Here is a 20,697-nt window from a genome sequence, read left to right as displayed (position 1 = left end):
TGTGTGTGCGGACACACACATGGACACGCACGTGCACACACACACACACACACACACAGAGGCACATATAAATACCAAAACAGTCTTACACTCTTCTGAAGGTTCTCTCTGTTTAGAGGGCTTAGCAGAGAACAATATGCCTCTCTCTCTCTCTTTTCCCCTTTTGTCCCCTTCTCTCTCTCTCAGGTCATAGAGTTCACAGGGTTACCATGACAACAAGCATCCCTGACTACTCATCAGAAAGGTGAGGGTTGATTGAAAGAGACCATCATTTTCCTGCGAGATTCAGTATTTACTCTCAGACACTTACCCTGTTTCAGTGTTAAACTATGGACAACGTAGCTTCTAGTGAGGGGGAAAAAGAATCAGCATTTTGTTCTTTATTGGGTACTCTGTGGGGGAGGATTGCAAATTACTCTTGGGGAGAGACATTTTATTTCTGGTGCATGGGGTAGGGGGTGGTGAGTATGCATTTCTGATCACTGTGGCTGATTTTGTAAAGGAGAGGAAAAGAAGTTATTAAGTTGGCCGTGGATCCTGCTGTTTCTCCAGGCTGGAATGTTCTCCTGTCCACTGATAATAATCTTCCTATTTCTTCAAGGTCCAGCTCAAGTCTTGCCTCTTCCAAGAAGCCTGGCTGCCTGCTGATTTCTCTCTTTTCTGACATTTTACAGAATTTCCATATTGAATCATGCAATGCTACTCTTTCTCATATGGGCTCAAATGTTGCTTGGTGGAAGTTACAAGAGGTGCTTATTTTGGTTCACTGTAAGGAAAAATCTTCAAACAATTGGATCTGTCCAACAATGGAATAGACTAACTCAGGAGGTAATGAGCTCACCATTACTGGAAGTCCTCCAGAAGGAAGAATAGGTCCCATCCAACTTAGACTCTGAATTGTCTTGGGTTACTTTCTAATTGCTTAGAATTTCTCCAATTATAGGCTTCTTGGAGACAGAAACTGTGTCCTATATTTCTGCCATATTCCTCACAATGTTTAATCTAACATGTACTAGTGGAGATAACTCTAAACAGAAGTACAGTATGCTGTCAAGAGTGCTAGAGGTGTGGGTTCTAATTTTGATTCTGCTAACAACTCTATGACATTGGACAAGTTATTTTATGCCTCTAGGTCTCCCTGTCTAAAATAAGAAGGTTGAATTACATGATCTCTAAGGTTCCTTCCAGCCCAAGATTCTTGTCATATGTCCTAACACTCCAACTCTGGCATTCCATTCTATGTCCAAATCTTCTGATCTAATATTCTGGGCATTTAAAAATATTTGATAAATTGAGCCTAAGCCAAAAGGTAATACTACACAGTTACTAGGTCACTGGACCTTAACTAGTTTAGGGTCAAAGGAGGGTGAGAAGATCAGATAGTGACAAATCTGGACCATAAAGAAAGTGTGCCTCAAACCTCCTTTGAAGAAAATACCTCCTTAGGTTCATCATATGGAGAAATAAACCTACAACATATTCTTATCACCTTGGCCCATCCATTTGGCAATGTATAACACAGACAATGAGGACTTACCATATTTTAACCTTAGGGAATGCAGAAGACATTATGGATTATGGAACCCCTATCTTAACTAATCAAACTTGGACTAATGTCCTCAACAGGGTTCAACTCTTAGCAAATCTATTTGTTAGGTGCCTTGTGGTAGTTAAATTATGAAGAATAATTTTTTATTAACCTTAATTATAGACTGTGCCATTTGGTAAACTCAGGAAGAAAAAAAGATTCAATAAGCATAAGAAATGGAAGATGTGTATCATTGACACCTACTTTGGAAATTTAAACAAATTTTCATCTGTTTGGGACATTCAATTGCTCTGACAGTAATCATTATAACCAGAGAGAACAGATTTAAACAAGCAGATGTTTAGTTGACAAGAGAATTATCACCAAACTGGTGAATTTGCTAATAGTTTTTCCCTGGTTGCTAACATTAGCCAAAGCTGGTTTTTACCTAATATAAAAAGGAAACCAAAATGTATTCCTATGCCTCTTTAGTCTACAAACCCACTATCTTATGGACAGACAGACAGATAGACAGAAAGACAGTGTCCACTTCAAAGAAACACCAACCAGTTAAATGGAAAATTTCCTATCCTGGGTAGAGAAGAGGCCAGTAAGGAGAAACAGAAAAACAATATACTGGTAACTTTTTTTAAAAGCTCAGTAATGCTTTCAGCTGAACCAAATTCAGATATTACTATCCCCATTTTACAAATGTGGAGATAGGTTAATAGAAGTTAAGTCACTTGTCCAAGGTCACATATCTAATAAGTGTCATTTTTGAGCAGGAAGAATAGTTTTGATTTCAAACACCAGTGGGGTTTTTTTCCTGAGGCAATCAGGGTTAAGCGACTTGCCCAGGGTCACACAGTGAATTTGAACTCAGGTCTTCCTGACTCCAGCACTGGTGGTGCTCTATCTCACTGCCCCTCAAAACCCAATTTTTTTTAAAAGACTATTTGCCTATCTGTAGGAGATGAGTGAAAAAGAGAATGATTCTCAGAAGCCCAGGAATCTCCATCCTACAGGGTGTAATGCATCTGAGAAGGAAAACTAAGGAATCTTTCAGCTCTTATAATCTATACCTGCTATCTCTCAGAGTTTTAATATTCTATGCCCTATAATACATGATTCTTCCCAGCTCAGATGTTTCAGGCTCTGTATTCTAGGTCCCTTCCAGCTCTAATGATATGCTATAAGGTCTCTAGCCGCTTTGATATCCTATAATTCCATAGCTTTTTGAGTACTAAGAAACTTCCATCCCAAGGACTGTCCCTGAGTGACTAGGTTAAAAGGGCTTTGGGCTGTCAAGGACATTTCTGATTGCCTAGTTGTCTTCTATAATCTTGTAGATAAATTTCAAAAAGAGGCCCCAGAAAGTAGACAAAACCTAGGTTCATATTTTGACTTTGAGGTTATCTGTAAAGCTCACACCATTCACTCTATTCCCGATTTTCAGAATTCTAGCACAAGATCACCTAGACTCATCTAGACTCATCTAGAACCTGGGGGATTTTCAGTGCGCTCCTGGATGCAACCTCTCCTGCTGACCTCACTGTCTGTTCCACACATTTTGGAGCCCAATTAGACACTCTTGTGGATTGTTCTTTAATAGTCTCTCTTCTGTGTTACTCTTGCCTTCTTGGATTTCCTTAAGGTCAGAGCGAACGTCTCTACAGGATGGAATGTAGAGAATGTTAGATTTGGGGGCAGGTAGGTGACATAGTAAGCAGAGCACTGGTCCCAGAGTCAGGAGGACCTGAGTTCAAATGCGACCTCAGACACTTGACACACTTAGTAGCCATGTGACCTTGGGCAAGTCACTTAACCCCAACTGCCCTGCCTTCCCCCCTAAAAAATAGAATGTAAGATTTGGAATTAGGAGGAGTTGAATTTGTTTTTGTCTAATCTTGAGCCAGTCCTCTCACTTCTCTGATCTTCAGTTTTCCCATCTATAAAGTGGGAATAAGAAACCCTGCTAAGCCTCAGAAACCACAGAGCTGTTAAAAGGATCAAATGACAAAATGGATATAAAATGCTTCCTAACTATATAACGCCATGTAAATAGGGATTGTTCATACTGTCTTCCCTATAATGTCTAGCATACTGCTGGCTGCTGAGCAGGTATTTCCTAAAAACTGGTTGCCTTAAAGATTAATTCCTTTCTCTACTGAGCACCGTCCACAGTGTCTCTTAAAACACCTGCCCTTGCATAATGCATAATGCATAAGAGCTACTTAAGTTCATTCAGGCAGATACCCATGATTGACTAACGCCAGGCCATCTGGTTTCCTGTGATTAGCTCCTCTGCCATGTCAATGCTCCATCTTATGACAGCCAGTTCTTTGCTTTCTCCAACAGTATGCAGGCAGTATGGTGGGACAGAAAGAACAGGAGTCAAAAGACTGGGGTTCAAGTGCTGACTTTGCCACGCACTATGTCTGTGACCTTGGGTTAAGTCAATTACCCACTCTGGGCCTCAATTCTCTCATTTGTAAAATGGAGATAGTAAGAGTTGTAGTACTCATGTCAGAATATTTGTCATTGTGGAAACATCTTATAAACTATAAAGTGCTATGTCAGGGTAAGATACTTTGTGATTGGCACAGCTAATAAAAATGTCTGGTGTTTATCAAAATGTAAACAGCACTTCATTTGCTCCATAAGGTACTTTGTGCCCATTAAAAGTCTTGCTAAAGAAATTAGCATCAGAGAAAGCTATTTGTCAGCTACTAATTTTCTGTTTCAATGGCCTAATTCTTGTGAGTCAGAGCTAAAACAGTGGCGCTATATGGTTATGTTTCTTTCAAGGCAAACACCACCTACTATTTCACCTCAAGAACACCATATGCAGAATAGCAGTGGGGGTGGGGTGGGTAAAATGACATTCTGTCAACGGACACTGACAATGTGTGACACACTGGGGTAGGGGTGGTGGCACATGACAGCTATGAACAAAGCCAATGGATCCTTTTGGGGATCCAGTCTCAAGCCCAGGACTGAAGATCTTGGTTCAGTTTTCTCATCACCATCTCCACGAGTTCAGCTTCTCAGTTTTTTCCTTGACAAAGGGCCCCTTGGGCAGCTGGCAGTCACCAGAGATGGAGCTGTGAGGATAGAGGAAGTTACAGCCTCAGGGAGGATGGCAATCATCAGAAAATCCAAGCAGCTTACCTCAGAGCTGACCCCTTGGGTGTCGCAATGCCGTAGCCTTTAGAATCCAAGTTACCTCCCACCTTCATGGTGTCACAGGGCTTCCGCTGTTCAATGTATTCATTCATCGTAGACTCGAGGAGGTAGGCGTACTTGCCTTTGGACTTCCTCACCCGGATCATGCCCTCCTCCGTGGTTCTCACAAAAACAGAGGGCTCAGCTGACTTCATATACGTCCACATCTTCTCAAAAACAGCAATCTTTGACCTCTGGGATGGGACAGAAACACATCCGCCTTTTAGTACTGTGCTGGTCCAGGGCACTGGGCTCAGCACACACACTAATGAATTACCTAGGAAGACACAGTCATCAGTGTGATTAACACAGAAAGAAACAGATTATGAGTGATTGCAAAATAAAAGGTCCTAATTGGCATCAGTGGGTTCCCAACTACAGATATCTTAGAAATAAAGTAGGGATAGAATAGTGCAGAATCTTTCAAATACCACAGAGAATAATTACAATCTTTCTAAATGGCAGGGGAGGGCGGTTTAGAAACCAAGACTCTGCTTGTATTTTAGAAGAAATTAAAAAGCACGTTAAATATACAACACAGTCCAATTGAACCATAAGTATAAAAATTAGCAGAGGGCAAACTGGCTGCCCATGTTACGGATTTACCACAACATTGAGAGCTGGGATAGAGTAACACCATGAGCCCTAGTCTTAGAGTCAGAGGATCTGAGTTTGAGTTTTTGTTTTGACGTGTGACCATAAGCAATAACTTCTCTAGCCTCCTTTCTTCAGTTCTAAAATGGTACTGTTGTGAGGAAAGCTCTCTGCAATTTTTTTGGGGGGTCACAAATTGACTTAGTTTTAAAATGCAACATTCTCTATGTTTTATTATATTTTTATTTATTTTGTTAACTATTTCCCAATTGTATTTTTTTGGGGGGGGGAGGCAATCGGGGTCAAATGACTGCCCAGGGTCACACAGCTAGTAAGTGTCTGAAGCCAGGTTTGAACTCAGCTTCTCCTGACTCCAGGGTGGGGGCTCTATCCATTGTACCACCTAGCTGCCCCAGTTCTCTGTATATTTTAAAGTACTATAGAAATGTGAGGATTATTGTTATTAATACTATTAATATTATTAATACTATTAATTATCATGATTAATGCTATTAATATTATGACTATTAACTATCATCATTATTCATACCACTAATATTATTATTATTCCATTCTGATATAAGATCTCGTGGGAAGGGACTGTCTCATTTTGGCTTTAGTACTTAGCACGTAGTAAACACCTGATAAATGCTTGTTGACTTAACTGATTCCACCTTCCAATACTCTTGGGATTACATGATGAAAACAAATTAAGACATCACACCATTTTTCAAAGATGCCAACCCACTGAGTTTCACTTGGTTGCCAATTCCTTCTCTTTACAAACACCCAGTTTTCTAGGATGGAGTAGACGTTAACCTAAGAGTAAAAATTAGCACTTGGGAAAACTGATAACTAATTTTCGGCCTTCTCTTTCAATACTCCCTTCCAGTCACATTGATCTACATACTGCCCCTGGAACATGCCCATGAATGGCTGTGGGGTATAGGTGAAAGCTCATCTAATTGAACATCAAAAGACCTGGTCTGAATGCCAGCCCTACCATATACTTGCTATTAGATTATAGGCCAAGTCAGCTCATCTCTTATTCTTCCTCAGTAAAATGGGGATTATAAAGAAGGAAACGAGTGTTTGTTAAGTGCTTATTATGTACCAGGCACTGTCCTGAGCACTTTACAAATATCATCGTATTTATTATCCCTCTTTTACAGTGGAGGAAACTGAGGCAAACAGGGTTAAGTGACTTGCCCAGGGTCACGCAGCTAGTAAGTGCTTGAAGCTGTATTTGAACTCAGGTCTTTCTGTTCCCAAGCCCAGCTCTCTATCCACTCTGTCATTTAGCTTCCTCTAATATTATTATAATACTTGTATTACCAACTTCTCAGGGCTGTAGTAGGGAAAATGTTAAACAAACATGAACTATTCACTGAGCCAGCACGGATGAAGCTCTAGAATAGGCATTAGGAAGCCTGAGAGGCAGCTAGGTAGTGTGCTAGATAGAGTGCTGGGGTCTGGAACGCCTGAGTTCAAATCCAGCCTCAGACACTTACTAACCGTGTGATCCTGGGTAAATCACTTCAGCTCCATCTGCCTCAGTTTTCTTAGCTGTAAAATGAGGATGATAATAGCACCTATCTTCTAGGGTTGTTGTAAGGCTCAAGTGAGATATTATTTATAAAACACTTAAAACTTAAAACAGTGCTTAGCACATAGAAAGCACTTAATAAATGATTATTCCCTTCTCCCAACACCTAATCCCAACTATACCACTAACTTGTGTGACTCTGGGCAAATCACTTTTCTCTGGGCCTCAGTTTTCTCATCTGTAACCCCAAAGCATTATTCTATAGGATTTCTAAGGATCTTTTCAGTTCTCACACTTTGTGAGTCAGTGATCTTGCCTCCACAGTCCTCCTCCCGTCGCCTGGACTGCCCTTCCTTTTTTATCTGCTTATCCACGTCCTGGCCATTCTACATCTGGAGCCCATCCCTGCTAGGAAGCCTTCCGGGACTATTCCAGGATGTATTGATGCAGCCCTTCTTGGAACTTTGCCAAGTAGTCATCCCTTTCTTCGGATGCTCAGCACGTGCGGCCTTGTTACAGTTGTTTTATTGTTCTGAGCTGTTATTATTTAGCTTTTTATTTCCATTTCCTCAACTATGTAGTAAGTTTCTTGATGGCAAAAATTGTCTTATTCAATTCAATCAAAGTCTTTTTAAAAATTAAGCAAGAATCTGTCCCAGGAGCTTGGGGGGGTGGAAGGCATAAGGATGAATCAGCAGAGCCCTTGCCTTACTTACAGTCTAACAGGGGATGTAAGATGCGTGCACAAATTACTAATTAAGGCAGACTGTGGTAGCCCTTATCATATTACAAGAGAGGTACAACCAAAAGGGAAGGGAGCTTATAAGGAAGAAGAGATTATTTCCAGCTTTGTGGAGGATTCACTATTTAAGCTGAGCCTTGAGGGCTAGGTAAAGTGCAAACAGGTGGAGACAGGTAAAAAGGGTAGGTGAAAATAGGTAAAAATTTCAGACATAGAAGACATTGTCATCAATGGTACAAAAGTTGGAAAAACCAGGGGAAGTTCAGGGAATGGACAGAGAGTAGAGTATTATTGGGGATGGAATAGAAAGCTAGGTTGGGGCCTGATTATGGAGGGTCTTGAATGTCAGGCCAAAGAATTTAGATATTATTTGGTTGGGATTCTATTTCCCATCTCTAAGCCTTTGTATAGGTTGTCTTCCATGCCTGGAAAGTACTCCCTCCCTACTCCCACCCTTTAGCTTCCTTCAGAGCTCATTCAGGTGCCATTATGTACAGGAATTCTTCCTGATCCCACAGGCTGATAGTTCTCCCTCTTTTATTTTTCAGAGCTCCCGAAAAAGGAGTTCTCTCTCTTTTTTTCAGATTAGCTTGAAGTCACTTATCGTTGAGGTCTATGGGTGGTGCAGTGAATAGAGTACCAGACCTGGAGTCAGGAAGACTCATGTTCCCAAGTTCAAATCTGGCCTCAGACATTTCCTGTGTGACCCTGGGAAAGTCATTTAACCCCATTTGCCTCAGTTTCTTCATCTGTAAAATGAGCTGGAGAAGGAAATGGCAAACCACTCTCAAGTATCTTTGCAAAGAAAACCCCAAATGGGGTCACAAAGAATCGGACAAGGCTGAAAAACCACTGAACAACAGATATCTACTTCTATGTTACATCCCCTCCTGGAGCTGGGAGTGTTTCATTTTTGTCTTTATGTACACCCAGTGCCTTGTATATAGAAAGTACTTAATAAATGCTCAATTGACTGAATTAAATTGGTAATGGGAAGCCCCTGGGGGTTTTAGGGGAGGGGATTAGCATGATCAGAGCTAAGTGTCATGAAGCTTGCTCTGTAAAGATCTGTAGGATGGAAAAAGCCTTATCTGCTTTAAGGGGGGCATATATACCTTCTAGGAATAAGGAGGCAGTAGTTCCTCTGTGTTCTGCCCTAATCAGACCATACTATTGCTGTAGAAATAGTGAAGTGAAGTTCTGGGTGCCACAGTTTAAGAAGGACATTGATAAGCTGAATAAGAATATCCATAAGAAAGAAATCAAGGTGGGGAAGGGTCTTAAATCCATCTCTTAAGAGGAATAATTGAAGGAACTGGGGATGTCTAGCTGAGAGAAGAAAAAACTCAATGGGGACGATCGTTCCCTTCATGTTTGTGAAGCGCTGTCACAGGGAAGACGAATTAGGTCTATCCGTCTTGGACCCAGAAAACAGAACTGGGAATAATGCATGGAAGTTGTCAAAAAAGGAAATTTGGGCTTGACACTCAGAAAAAAACCTTCTGACAAGGAGAGCTATCCAAAAGCATAATGGGTGGCCATGGGAACTGGTAGGGTTGCCCTCCTTGGAGTTTTTCAAGTGGAGGCCGAAAGACTCATTGTTGGCTGTGTTACAGTATGGATTCTTTTCAAGGACAGCTTAGGCAACATGACCAGGACTAGTTTCCTTCCAGCTCTATGATTATGCTTTTCTGTGGTTAGGAAGAGAAGAGGAGCGGAGGTAGGGAGTCAAGTTAGGAGGCTACTACGATGTGATTTCCTGGGCAGCAGGTCAAAGAGGCTTATGTTAGGATATACATAGACAGCATGCTTAACAAATGTTAGGATGACACTGAACTGGGAGAGGGGATGTAGTTAACACCTTGGAGACTGAATTGAGATAATTTTTTGGCAGGTTATAATGATGGGCCAAGTATAACAAAATGAATTTTAATAGAGATGAATGCAAGGTCTTGTGCTTTGGTAAAAAACAAAATCAGTTGCCTGGATATTGGATAGGGGAGATAGGTTTAGAAAGCAGTTCATGTGAAAAAAAATTTGATAGTTTTATAAACTATAAACTTAAATGGAAGTGGCAAGAATTCCGACACCACCATTTATATTTTAAAAAATGATATTCTCTTAAATAAAAAAAGAAGTACGCAAATTAAGCCACAGGTCAAATCTTTAGATGACACAGTAACATCAAGGGAAGAGAAAACATAGAAGGGAAAATGGAAGATGCAATTTGACTTGGCATGATGAGATCAATAGGGAACAAAGATAGTTTTTTGGTAGAGCTGAAAAGATCTTTCAGGCAAAAAATAAATAGGAAATAAATATGGCTTTATTGTTTTATACCAATGCCCCAAGAACCAAATCTCCCTTCATTGTAGACAATGAATGCCAAAGGATGATATGTGGCAGATGATACTGGTGAATGCTTCAAGCATATTTGTTCCTAGATAACTCCTTTCATCTTGGCTCCCAAAGCACTTCACATAGCTTAATTAATCTACCAATTACGTGTCTGCGGTTTAGGCTGTGAGTATCATAACTATGGGGAGCAGAATTCAGAATGCCATATTGGTTTGAAAGTGGGCTGCACTTTCTTCCCTCTTCTCAGAATTCAATTTGTCTTGTACAAGACCAAAATATAGCCTATAATTGTGTCTCCGTTTATACAGTAATTTATAGTTTGCAAACACTTTCTCTTTCATTTTCTCATTTCATCCTAACAACCACCCTGGGAAGCAGACAGGGAAGGATGATTATCCCCATTTTACAGATAATGAAAATGAGGTTCACAAAGGTAACAGCAGCCTTCTTAAGAACATAGAGCTTGAGGATCACAACTGGCATTGCAAACCATTATTTCTGATTCAATTTAACAAATATTTACTAAGCGCCTACTATGTTCAGAGACCCACTGCTTTTTCCATTCGATCATTGTGCCTTTTGAGCACCTAAGCAAGTGGTACATATTGTGCAGTCTATCTACCTAGTGAGAGTCAGAGACTTCTACCTCCAAGTCCTGGTGTATGTATATAGCTGTAGTATTTTAGAGCAGGGGAAGGGCCTTTAGCTATAATCTAGTCCAACCCCTCCTTTTTACAGATGATGAAACTGAGGTCAGAGAGGGAAAGTGACTTGCTTGTCATAGAGTAAATAATTTGATAAAGGCAGGGTTAAAACCCAGTTTTCTTGACTCCTAGCTCGGGGTTCTTTTTTACTATGCTTCTTCCTCGATTCACTGTTTCTTTTCTCACTTATTACATAGAAGTCTCATGGTAGTAGCCTTGCTATGGTGTAGATTTTGGTAGAACATTAGTCCCTTTGGGTCCCTTTCCCTGGCTCTGATACTTGCCCCTGAGGACTGATTTAAGCTGAGACTCGATTGTATTTTTTTCATTGTTTTCATTATAGAAGCTGTAATGGCTGTGGAATCCACCCCCCAGGAATCAGTCCATGATTTTGTTCTCTGTGGTTTAGAAAGGTTAACTAAAATGACACAGAGATTAGAGAATGAAACATGTAGAGAGGGATTAGGGGAAATCAATTTGCATGAAACCACAAAAACAGGATGAAAAAGAGTACCATTATGGACTATAAATATCCAGAAGGTAACTCTAAAAATGAACAGGAGGGTAATTATATGTATTGTACTTCAGGAAAGGACCAGGAATGGAGGGAAACTGGAAACTTTAAGGCCGGGCATGAGAACAAACAAAAACCTTTACTGGTAGTAAGTGGACTGTGGAGCAGGGATCAGGAATAGGTCAGATAAGAGGAGGCAAATGAGACTGAATCACAAGGTTGGAGTTTATCGAAGCTGGATGGTCCCTTAGAAGAATGGATGTTAGAGCTGGAAAGGACTTGGAAGCTAGAATGCCAGGTGGACAGTAAACTTCTCTTCATCTTGCAAATGAGGAAATCGAGGTACAGAGGTGGAAAGTGACCTATCCAGGGTCACAACAAATAAGTAATAGAGCAGGCTTCCAAAAGGGGCATAGGATCATATCCATGGGATTGTGTAGGCCACAGCAATTCTAATTAGGACACAGAGGGGATGTCCATACAGTTACAATCTCTTTGCTCTAGGTCATTCCAAACTCACCAATCAGAATTTGAATCCCCTTCAAGATGTGAAAGAAGGGAGTCACTTTTGATTAGTGTTCAATTCCTAGTTGACTCTGGGATGAGTATTTCCATCCCCAAGTTCTAAAGAAGTCAGTTGTATAATGAATTTTGATTTTGCAAAATGTCCTGTCGGTCCTTCAGTAATCTCAAGGTGAGGATGCTTTGGGTTTTATGGACATATAGACTTGGTCAAGTGGTCCAATGTCCTAATAACATGAAGCACTTAGAACCTATGGTGCCTACCCCCTCATATTTGTTGATAATGATGATATTCATGGTGGTGATGTTGATGGTGGGGATGATAGCTATTTCTATTGTACATTCCTTTTTTCCCCTTTAGTGAAAAATGACTTCCTGTTTTCTCCTACCCTAAAGAATTCTTTAGTTGATCCTGCCTCCAAGGTCCCATAAGCAATCTCAGTTTGTTTAGCCAGGTCTTCAGCACTTTCGATAGGAGATACCATCCTCTCCACAGTCAGGAAAGCTGCCAGGTTAGCCGTGTAGGAGGAGATGATGATCAAAGTGAAGAACCACCAGACGCCACCGACAATTCGGCCAGAGAGAGACCTACACACCAAAAGGAAAAGGAATAAGAAACAAAGGCAGGAGATTCAACTGAAGCCCTGTCATCATGATAGTCAGGTGACATTGTGGGCTTCACCCACAGTTAGGAAGGATGGGATGGTCCAAGGGTCAGAGTGAATTTCTTTTTCTCATAACAGATGAGAACATCTTGACACTGATTGTGACCCCAGGTGATAAAGCACACACATATTTGCATATTGACTTATACACACACAATTGTGCTTTTGCCTAGATGCATATAGAGATATACATGTCCAAACAAACTTACAGAAATATATATAAATTCTTGTACAGCACAAATATACAGATGTAGTTTGGTGTAATGAAAAGAGTGACAGATTTAGAATCAGAGATTCTGGGTTTGAATCTTGGCTCCGGTGCTTACTATCTATGTGACCTTGAGCAAATCACAACTTCTGGGAATCCCTCTTCATTTATAAACCAGGGATAGCAATACTACTTTTACCTGGACCACAGAGTTGTTATAGGAAGAGAGAGTTGCAAATATTAAAGTGAGAAATGATTGTGAGTTCCTATTAGGCAAATATATACATATGCAAAGAGAATTATGTCACTTTCTATCTGGTAAGGAATCTTAGGATTTATCTTGTCCCACTCCTTCTTTACATAAGAGGACATTGAGGCTTAGGAAGGGAATATGACTTATTTGTGCTCGTGCTAGTTCCTAGACCTTTGCATGCATTCATTCAACAAATGCTTATTGAGCATTTACTATGTATCAGACATTGGTCTAAATGCTGGAGACACAAAGATGAAAACAAAATGGTCCTCGCCCTCTAGAAGCCTGCATTCTATTGGATAGAAACAAACACAGGGAAGAGCAAATAGAACACACGTATAAAGTAGTTCCTAGGGGGAAGGCACTAGAGCCTGGGAGCGGGGATCAGGATGGCCTTCCTGTAGGACTTAGCACTCAAGTTGGGCTTTGAAGTGCCCTAGGGATTCTATGAGGCAGGGAGGAGGCAGGAGGGCATTCCAGGGGCACAGCCAGTGCAAAGACAAGCAGAGGGAATATCATATACAGGAAATGAGTGGGTCATTTTGGCTGGATTGTAGAGAGCATGACAGAGAGTAATGTACACATTTGGAGACTGAAGTTGAAGGAACAGTTTTAAAGGTCAAAAAGATAAGTCTGACTTTGAGTCTGGAGATGGAAAGGAGTAATTGTGGCCTCTTTAGCATGGGAGTGGCAAGGCCAAACTTTTTCCTGAGCAGTGCCACTTTGGCAGCTGTATGGAGGATGGATTGGACAAGGGGAGGAATAGAGGCTGGGAGACCAACTAGGAGGTTATGGCGATAATCCAGACAAGGTGTATTGAGAGTCTGAACTCAGGTGTTGATTTGTTTGAGGGGAGAGAAAGGGATGGATGTGAGGGATGGTGTGGTGGTAGAATCAACTTATTGGATATGGTAGGTGAGGTAAAGGGAAGAGTCAGGGATGATTCCAAAGTTTAAAACCTGGGTAACTGGAAAAATGGTGGCACCTTGAAAAGAATATGGGAAGTTAGGAAGAGGAGAGTGTTTGAGAGGAGATAGAATGAGTTCTATTTTAGACATGATGAGTTTCAGATGTGGGCATCTAGTGGAAGATGACCAATGGATATTGGTAATCATTTTGGGGATCCAGAGGAGACTCTGGGGCTTGGTGCATAACTCTAAGAGTTATGGAGGTGATAGAGGAACCCATGGGAGCTGATGCAATGAGAGGGAAGGAGGGAGAGAGAAAGAGAGAGGGAGAGGGAGAAAGGAGAGGAGGAGAAGGAGGAGGAGGAGGAGGAGGAGAATAAGCAGGAGAAGGAGAAGCAGAAGCAGAAGCAGAAGAAGCAGAAGCAGCAGAAGCAGAAGAAGCAGAAGCAGCAGAAGCAGAAGCAGAAGAAGAATGAGAAGAAGCATAATAATAATAATAATAATAATAATAATAATAATAATAATAATGAGAAGAAGAAGAAGAAGAAGAAGAAGAAGAAGAAGAAGAAGAAGAAGAAGAAGAAGAAGAAGAAAAGAAAGAAAAGACCAGGATAGACTCCATTGTACATCCACAAATCGGTGATGAGAATGGATGATGATCCAGCAAAGGAGACCAAAAAGAGCCTAGATAAGCGGGAAGAGAGCAAATGTCATGAAAACCCAGGGATGAGAGAGTGTTTCTGAGAGGTGTTCAGTAGTGTCAAATGCTGCAAAGATTTCAAGAACGAGGACTGAGAAAAAACATCAGATTTTGCATTTAAGAGATTATCGGTAACCTTGGAGAGAGCAGTTTCAGTTGAGAGATGAAGTTGGAAGTCAGTTTGCAAAGAATTATGGGAGGTGACAAAGAGGAGGAAATGAGTATACACACATGTGCGTGCATGCACACACACACACACACACACACACACACTCGCATACTTCCTCTTCTTTAAGGATAGAGGAAGAAGATCTGGGCACGCTTGTGAGCAACAGAGAAGGAGCCAGTGATTAATGCACATACAAATGCATATAATTGCACATAAGCACATATAATATGTATGTACATATACATAGCTGTGTATGCCAACACAAACATATGACATGCAAACCTCACACAGAAAGACATGTGAACCCTTACACATACCTGTATACCTACATATACAGTTGTATACGTATAAACACATATACACACTCACACACTCTTATGTTTTGTGATACCCAGAAATAATCTGTCTGCCTTCTGGCTGTCCTGATGCTGTTGACAGCCATCTGCTAGCTCTGCCCTTTCTTGAAAAGGCCACCCAGATGGGTGAGGGAGGGAGCGCATTGGAAGGAAATTCCAAATCAGGGCCCATCTTGGCAATGTTGCTGTTCTTTTGGGGGAAGAGTTCTCTTTCACAAACTGTAGAAGTTCCCGCAAACTGCACAAGGGTACACTCTTGTAACCATGGCAGGGGACATTTTTTTCCGTATCTCTTTGGCAAATGTGATAACCATACGCTGGGTATGTGCTATGCTAGGAAAAGGAAAACATCTCCTTTAGCAGAGCTTCTATAATAGATTTATCCTTCATTTTTAAATGCTTTACACATAGATTATTTCTTCCTTTGCAAGGCTGCCTAGGCAAGGTGACACATTTTAAACCTACACCAATGGAGATATGCAGGGTTGGACCTCAGCAACACTCATAGCCTTGGAAAAGAAGATCAGAGCTGGAAGGGTTCTTAAAGCATAAGGCATAGTTATGTTTGTGCTAAAAGGGCTTAGAGAATATATAATACTAGGGCTGGAAGGGATGTTATAACACATAACATCAGAGCTGGAAGAGATCTTAGAACACAGAATGTGAGATTTGGGGAGGACCTTAAAACACAGAATGTCAGAACCTAAAGCCCAGAAATGAAAAGTGGTCAGACTCACAGAATGTATCTTAGCACTGGGAGGAAGAGTAGCCTTCTATCTTGTGCAACTTCTATCTGAAAAAACAGGTATCCTTTCTGGGAAATCTCTGAGAAGTGATCATACAGCTTCTACTTGAAAACCTTCAGTAACTCACTCTCTATCAAGGTAGTAGTCTGTTCTACTGTGAAGTGAAATACCTGGAATTATTAGGAAGTTTTTGCTTCAGTGAAGTATCTGCCTGGAATGTCTCCTCATTGGTCTTAGTTCTGCCTTCTGAGACCACAAAGAGTAAGTTTAATCTTTTGGCCCTTCTGATATCTGAAGGAAGGTACCTTCACTTCCACTCTGAATCTTTTCAGCTACGGCAACTGACTTTGCTGGGGTTCCATGGTGTAATATTAATTAAGGTGGGACCTTTTTACTGTGTTAGAATGCTAAATTAATTAAGTGTCTTTGATTGAGTCTAACTAGGTGCTAAACTCTAGGCCCAAACCCCTAATTACTAGGTGCTAAGCCAATGTGGGCATGAAGCCCCCAGGGCCCTAAGGGGAGTTGCTAAGACCAGAGCAAATAGTATGCACCTAAGTTTTGGTCACTTTAGACATCTGATGATGTCTAAAGACTGTATAAAAAGAGAGAACAGAGTTGTTTGCTTGAGGCTCTGAGCCACTGGAGGAGTGGTGTATGACTCTGGGCCAGCCATTGTTAAGAGCTCCCCAGCTCGTGAACCCAGATGTTGATGATTTCTTGGTAATTATGAATTGTGATCTGGTCTATTTATATTGTGTATGTTTGTAATTTGTTTGTATTTGCTCTGAAGCTCAGGTTGCTGGCTTTTCCTCCTGAACTAAGTGAGTTTATATGTATATGCTGGATTAAAGTAAGATTGTTAACCCCTTAACGTTACTTTCCTTAGTAAAGCAAGTCAAAAGAACCTGTGCTGGCAGCGTTCTTGTTGGGCTTGTGTTGGTCTTTCACCCCCACAACAGCTGCTAACCGAACTGTTGTTACACATGGCTAAAAAACAGAAGAGTCAGTACTTAAATTTGTCTTCTGATTCTCCATCCAGTGCTCTTTACACTGCATCCCACTACCCCTCACGTTCAGGAAAATCGATTCCTTTGCCTATCTCTAGTCAAACAGAATATTAAGAATTCAGATTTCTGCATCATTTTTTAGTTCACAAAGGGCTTTCCTTATAATAACTCTGGAAGGTAGATCCAGGCACTGTTATTCCCATTTTATAGATGAGAATAGAGTCACTAAGATTTAAGGAAGTTAACCTAATCATATAGCTAGTGTCATTAAAGTGGGGATAGGGTCAAAGTTGACACTTGAACTCAGGTCTCTGATTCTACGTTTCAGCATTTTTCTACTCTTTCAGGCTGAATTTTCCCTAATCAAGATCTTAAAATGAAATTGAATGCCTTTCCTGAAAGCTCAGTGCAGACAGATCCTGAGACTGCCTCTCCGCTCTGCCTGGATTTGTCTTTTATTAATATTTATCTGTGGGGTTTCTAATACCATTTGCCTAGTGTGCTGTATTCCCTGCATCTCCCTATACTTAATGGAGACCTTTCAAAGAAATTCTACAGCAAAACATCCTGCAAGTGTTATCTGTGGCTTTATCCAAGAACCATGGGGAGGTGCTCTTCTAACCCTGACACAGATTTGGAGCCTCATTGGCATCTCATCCACCAGATGCCACCTTAGAGCCTTCAAGCCTTTAACTCAATGCTGGCTCAGATGAAATAACACCCCTGAGGTTATTTTCCAAGGCTGTGTGGTGATGGGAAGATTCTGGGGCTGGGAGTTAGGAGACTTGGCTCAGTCTTGGCTCTATCACTGACTAGTTGAGTGATTTTTATTCCCTCTGGAATATCTGTAAACTGGAGATTCAATTTAATTCAAATCAATAAACACTAAGCCAGCTCTATTAGGTACTATGTACACACACACACACACACACACACACACACACATACACACACTGTGTGTATGTTATATGAAGTTTAGATAATTCAGTCTCTGCCTTCATGATCCTTAATAACTAACATTCACATAGAGTTTCATGTTTGCTGAACATTTTACAGATATAATTTCACATGATCTCATTTACATTATCTCATGTGATCCTCACAACAATCCTGTGGGGCAGGTGCTATTACAAGCCCCATTTTATAGGTGGGGAAACTGATGGTCAGAGAAGGCAATTGACTTGTCCAGGCTTATGTGACTCTAAGTGTCAGAAGTAGGAATTAAACCAAGTCTTCCTGACACCAAGTCCACTGTTTTATCCACTCTCTTATGTAGCCTCTATAGAGAAACAGAGGGATAGGACAAGTACAGATAGAGATAACGTAAAATAAAACATAAATACATTAGTGAATGTCTAAACTCTCGAACAAAACGCTCCTTCTTCCAACTCTGGGCATGTTCTCTGACTGCCTCCTCCCCACCTGCCATTCTCTTCCTCCTTATCCTTTAACTCCTGGCTTCCCTGGCTACTTCCTGTCCCACCTTCTATGGGAAGCCTTCCCTAATCGCTCTTAATTCTAGTGTTTTGCCTCTTTATTGACCATGTTTACAGCTTGTTTGTACATACTTATTTCATGTTATCTTCTCCCCATCTAACTGAGAGATCTTCTCAGGCAAGAACTGCCTTTTGCTTTTCTTTGTATCCCAAATATTTAGCACAGTCCCTGGCACAAAGATGGAATTTAAGGAATCCTTACGGACTGACAAAACTAAGTGTGAGCTCCCAGAGGGATGAGGGCAGACTTCATGGAAGAAATAACACTTGAATTGGGCTTTAAAGGATATATAGGAATTCAACGGAGGAGATCGTAGGTGATTAACATTCCAGACAAATGGAACTGTGTGTGAAAAGGTATGAAAGGGGAGGTGAAGGTCATGTTCACTGGAAAGAGAGTCATCTAGTATGACTATAGGATGATGAGGATGATGATGGTGATGATGATTAACACTCATATGTGGCTTACCATGTGTCTGGCACTATGCCAAAAGCTTAATAATAATCACAACATCTACCATTTATAGAGTACTTATGTTATGTTTGGCATTGTGCTAAGCACTTTATAATTATCTCATCTGAACCTCACAACAACTGTGGAGGTAGGTGCTATTTTACAAATAAGGAAACTGAGGCAAATAGATTTTTTTAAGTGCCTTGCCCAGTGTCATGACGCTAATAAGGGCATGAGACCAGACTTTAACAATAATAAATAATAACAAGTAACATGTATTTGCTTCCTATGTGCCAGGCATTGTGCTAAGAATTTTATAATTATTATCTCATTTGATTATCGTCCCTGGGAGGGAACATAAAAACCACAGACTGATAACCTGGATTCTTTGTAAAATTCTGGAATGTATTATTAAAGGAATAGTTTGGGAATATTGAGAAAAGAAAGCATTAATTACTATGCTTTCTACAAGAATATGTCATGCCAGATTAACATCATTTTTTTTTCTTTTTTGAGTTACTAGACCTTTCAGAGAAATCTTATAAAGGTAGTAGACCTTTATTTAAGCAAAGCATCTGAAAAAGTATTTCACGCCATCCTTACAGATAAGATGAAAGATCAGGATTTGTTGAAAATTCAGTCCACTGAATTCAGAAATGGTTGAATGACTGAGGCCAAAGAATATTAATTAATGGCTCAATGTCATCATGAAGGGAGGTGTTTAGTTGAGTGTCTCAGTTATCTTGTCCTTGACCCTAGGCTGTTATATTTTTAAGACAGGCTTTTAAAATTTGTGGATGACAGAGCTAGTAGGAATAAGTGTAAAGTCCCATCCTTGGGTTCAAAAAGCAACTTCACAACTACAAAATGTATAGCACTCCACCTGGAAACTTCTGGTGGAGACACATTGTTGAGAGTGTGATATGACTGCCTAAGAAGATAATGAGATCTCAGGCTTCATTCAGAGAGGCATAGTGCCCAAAAGGAGGAAGGTAGTAATTCTGCTGTAGCCTGTCCTGGTCAGATCACATCTGGAGTGTTGGATTAAGTTCTGGGCAACACATTTTAGGAAGGACTGTGTCTTCGAGGACATATGTGGCCTTCTAGGTCCTCAGGTGCAGCATTTAGAACTTTAGTGTTTTGGAAAGTACAAGAGACACTTGTGGCTCCTTGACTGAAGAAGGAAGTCCTTAACTCTTTCTCTGCTTTAGACTTCTGGGTGGGCAAGGAGCAAAGGGTTGCTGAATCAGTTCCTTGAGAGGCTGCTATTCAGCTTCCTAGATATTCCTCCTCTCAGTGTGTCTTGGTTTGTTGATATGCTTCTAGAGATGTCTTATGGAACCCAAGAGCTCATGAGAAGTATGAATAGTGCACCAGAAAGACTTTTAGCCTTGGAGTCAGATGGTCCAAATTTTATTTCTTTCTCCAATATATATCATGTGACCCCAAGTAAATAATTTATTTTTTCTAGCTTTAGTTTCCTCATAATAGTGCAATACTTACAGAAACATTATGATGAAAACTCTTGGCAAACCTTGAAAAATCGCAGAAGACATAAAGGATAATTTCAATACATGGATGGACAGACACATACACACACACACACACACACACACACACACATTTTAACCATGTCATTGCTTTTGTCAGTTTACATGCTGCCCATACCATCTAAAATATAGGATCTTAAAATTGGATGGGATATCAATGGTCATCTAGTTTAACCCCTACCAGAAACATGCAGCATGTCACTGGTTCTGGGGTCTATAGGTTTGGATTCAAATCCCACCTTGGATGCTTATCACCTATGTGACTGATCAAATCACTCCAGACCTCTGGGCCTCTGTAAAAAGAGAGGACTGGATTTTTGGCTTCTGATGGCTGTTCTAATTCTAAACATAAGATTTTATAGCATCTCCCAAAATAATATTCATATATGATCAGTGGCATCTTTCTGAAGTGAAGAAATGGTATGATAGGAGAAGTTCTACAAGTTGGA

At 40.6% G+C, this 20,697-nt stretch overlaps 1 protein-coding gene across 2 annotated transcripts in view; it reads right to left on the bottom strand.

Annotated features, from left to right (window-relative positions):
- GRIA1 (glutamate ionotropic receptor AMPA type subunit 1) overlaps positions 1–20,697 on the bottom strand; it is a 192,073-nt gene that overhangs the window by 52,900 nt on the left and 118,476 nt on the right. For both annotated transcript variants that reach the window (XM_036751410.1, XM_036751411.1), the window contains exons 10-11: positions 12,123–12,321; positions 4,700–4,947 (exon numbers count right to left, since the gene is read on the bottom strand). In XM_036751410.1, coding sequence (XP_036607305.1) covers positions 4,700–4,947; positions 12,123–12,321 — 447 coding nt within the window. The remainder of the gene's footprint in view (positions 1–4,699; positions 4,948–12,122; positions 12,322–20,697) is intronic.

Source organism: Trichosurus vulpecula, chromosome 3 (assembly GCF_011100635.1).
Source record: "Trichosurus vulpecula isolate mTriVul1 chromosome 3, mTriVul1.pri, whole genome shotgun sequence".
Classification (NCBI taxonomy): domain Eukaryota; kingdom Metazoa; phylum Chordata; class Mammalia; order Diprotodontia; family Phalangeridae; genus Trichosurus; species Trichosurus vulpecula.
Note: the sequence above shows the minus strand (reverse complement) of the source record. Positions and strands in the feature narration are given on the sequence as shown.